General features: G+C 33.8%; 1 protein-coding gene across 1 annotated transcript in view; it reads left to right on the forward strand.

Annotated features, from left to right (window-relative positions):
* Nucleotides 1-6: 6 nt before the first annotated feature.
* Nucleotides 7-2,309, forward strand: part of LOC111088219 — a 3,870-nt gene continuing 1,567 nt past the window's right edge. Inside the window, exon 1 of the mRNA XM_022397633.1 lies at nucleotides 7-2,305. Coding sequence (XP_022253341.1) covers nucleotides 2,166-2,305 — 140 coding nt within the window. The 5' untranslated portion in view covers nucleotides 7-2,165. The remainder of the gene's footprint in view (nucleotides 2,306-2,309) is intronic.

The following is a 2,309-nucleotide window of genomic DNA, read 5'->3' on the forward strand; positions in this document are numbered from 1 at the left end:
ATGGCTAATTAGTATCCGAAGAGATGTCTTTAAAAGATACATAAACATGTGTGTAACACTGTCCGTGTAACGTATTGTAGAGACGAATTATGTATGCTAGATAAGACTTTGGCTTTAGTGAAGCCTATCCTCGTTTTATTTTCGTTCCTTCTACTTCGATGTCTTTAGCAATTTTTTTGTTGTTGATTGACTTATTATTATATTATTTCGTTCCTTCTACTTCAATGTCATTAATCTTTTTTTTTACCAAATGCTTTATTAGTATGTCATTTATTCCATTCTGGTTAAGTATCTGTAACATTGTTTTTGTTCGTTGTTGATTGTTTCATTATGTCATATTGTTGCCTTCTGTTTCAGTGTCCATAAACATTTTTTATTGTTTATTTTATTGCATTTTCTTTTTATTACCTCGATGTGATCAACAATATTTTATATATTGGTGGTTGCCTTGTTATTATGCCATTTCCTTCCCTTCTACTTTAGTTTCCGAAACTTATTTTTGCTTTATTATTATTATGTCATTTTCTTTCAGCATGCTTCAGTTTGTTGCTGATTTACTTGTTGTTATTATGTAGAATTTCGTTTGGTAAATATTAGGTTTGTTACTTAGTTTTTATGAAACATTATACGTGAATTAAGAGCGTAACGTACAAGGTGTCGAGAAATTATGCTAAGACATTTATTTACATTTTTCCTGGATATTTTGGACACTCAAGTAAACTATTTTGTTAACGTTATTCTCTGAAATCTAGAGTATGATTTGCTGTTTCAAGTAATTCTAATCTTGTCAGATAAATTAAATTATTCATAACACGTTGCAGAAAGTTATTGTTGTTGCTGTTTTTTCTTAGCGCAAAGCTACACAATGGAGTATTTGCACTCTGCCCCTCGCGGGAATCAAACATCGTATTTTAGCGTTGTATGACCGTAAACTTACCGCTGAACCTCCGAGGGTAATTCAGTCAGTATTTGTTTAAGAAAAAATATTAATTTTTATTTATTGGTTTGTTTTAAGGTCCGTTCAGAAAAGACTTGAGATTGATACTACAAGCAAAAAACAAAACAAAAACTATTTAAATAAGAGTTCTTACTGTTTATTAAAAAAAAACCTCGAAACAGACGCTTTATTTTATATTTTTTTTCGTTTCTGAATCAAACGTGCTTCTGCATCAACGTAAACCTAGAAGTGTTAGCCGATACAGGGGAGGAAAAACTACTTTTCAAATTTGAGTCATCTCCAAAGGTGTGTACACAAACACGTCTGAGCTTGACGTAGGTCAAAGTTCATGGGATGCTACTGAAAACCGACAGTGGTAAATGAATTGACTGATTCGACACACAATGTCGAACAAAAAACACAATTTATTTGTTAATCTTAAGTTGCTTTTGTCGTAGAGTAAAAAAACTGGATTTTTTTTCTCTCAGAATTTGTTCATAGCCTGGTTTATGTATGCTGTACTGTTATAGCAGTAATGGTTTAATACTATTAAATATACTAGACACATTTAAAAGTTTTCAGCCAGAGTTTGAGAAGTGGGTCCACCGTTGAATGGCCAGAATGTTTATTTAAATTTTGTTTGTTTTGTCATTGAAATTTGCAAGTTTTTAATATTCCATTTCCAATACTAAACATAAAACTGTTACTTATACAGATTTCGATCGATCCTACAGTACGGTTAATGGATACAGTCTGGATTTGGACAGTGGGTTAATGGGATATAGTCTGGATTTGGACGATCAATTAATGGGATACAGTCTGGATTTGGAAGATCGGATAATGGGATACAGTCTAGATTTGGACAGTGGGGTAATGGGATATAGTCTGGATTTGGACAGTGGGTTAATGGGATATAGTCTGGATTTGGACAGTGGGGTAATGGGATATAGTCTGGAATTGGACGATCAATTAATGGGATACAGTCTGGATTTGGACAATGGGTTAATGGGATATAGTCTGAATTTGGACGATCGATTAATGGGATACAGTCTGGATTTGGACAGTGGGTTAATGGGATATAGTCTGGATTTGGACGATCAATTAATGGGATACAGTCTGGATTTGGACAATGGGTTAATGGGATATAGTCTGAATTTGGACGATCGATTAATGGGATACAGTCTGGATTTGGACAGTGGGTTATAGTCTGGATTTGGACGATCGATTAATGGGATACGGTCTGGATTTGGAAGATCGGATAATGGGATATAGTCTAGATTTGGACGATTGGTTAATGGGATATAGTCTAGATTTGGACGATTGGTTAATGGGATATAGTCTAGATTTGGACGATTTGTTAATGGGATATAGT

The sequence above is a fragment of the Limulus polyphemus genome, unplaced genomic scaffold (assembly GCF_000517525.1).
Source record: "Limulus polyphemus unplaced genomic scaffold, Limulus_polyphemus-2.1.2 Scaffold3350, whole genome shotgun sequence".
Taxonomy (NCBI): Eukaryota; Metazoa; Arthropoda; class Merostomata; order Xiphosura; family Limulidae; genus Limulus; species Limulus polyphemus.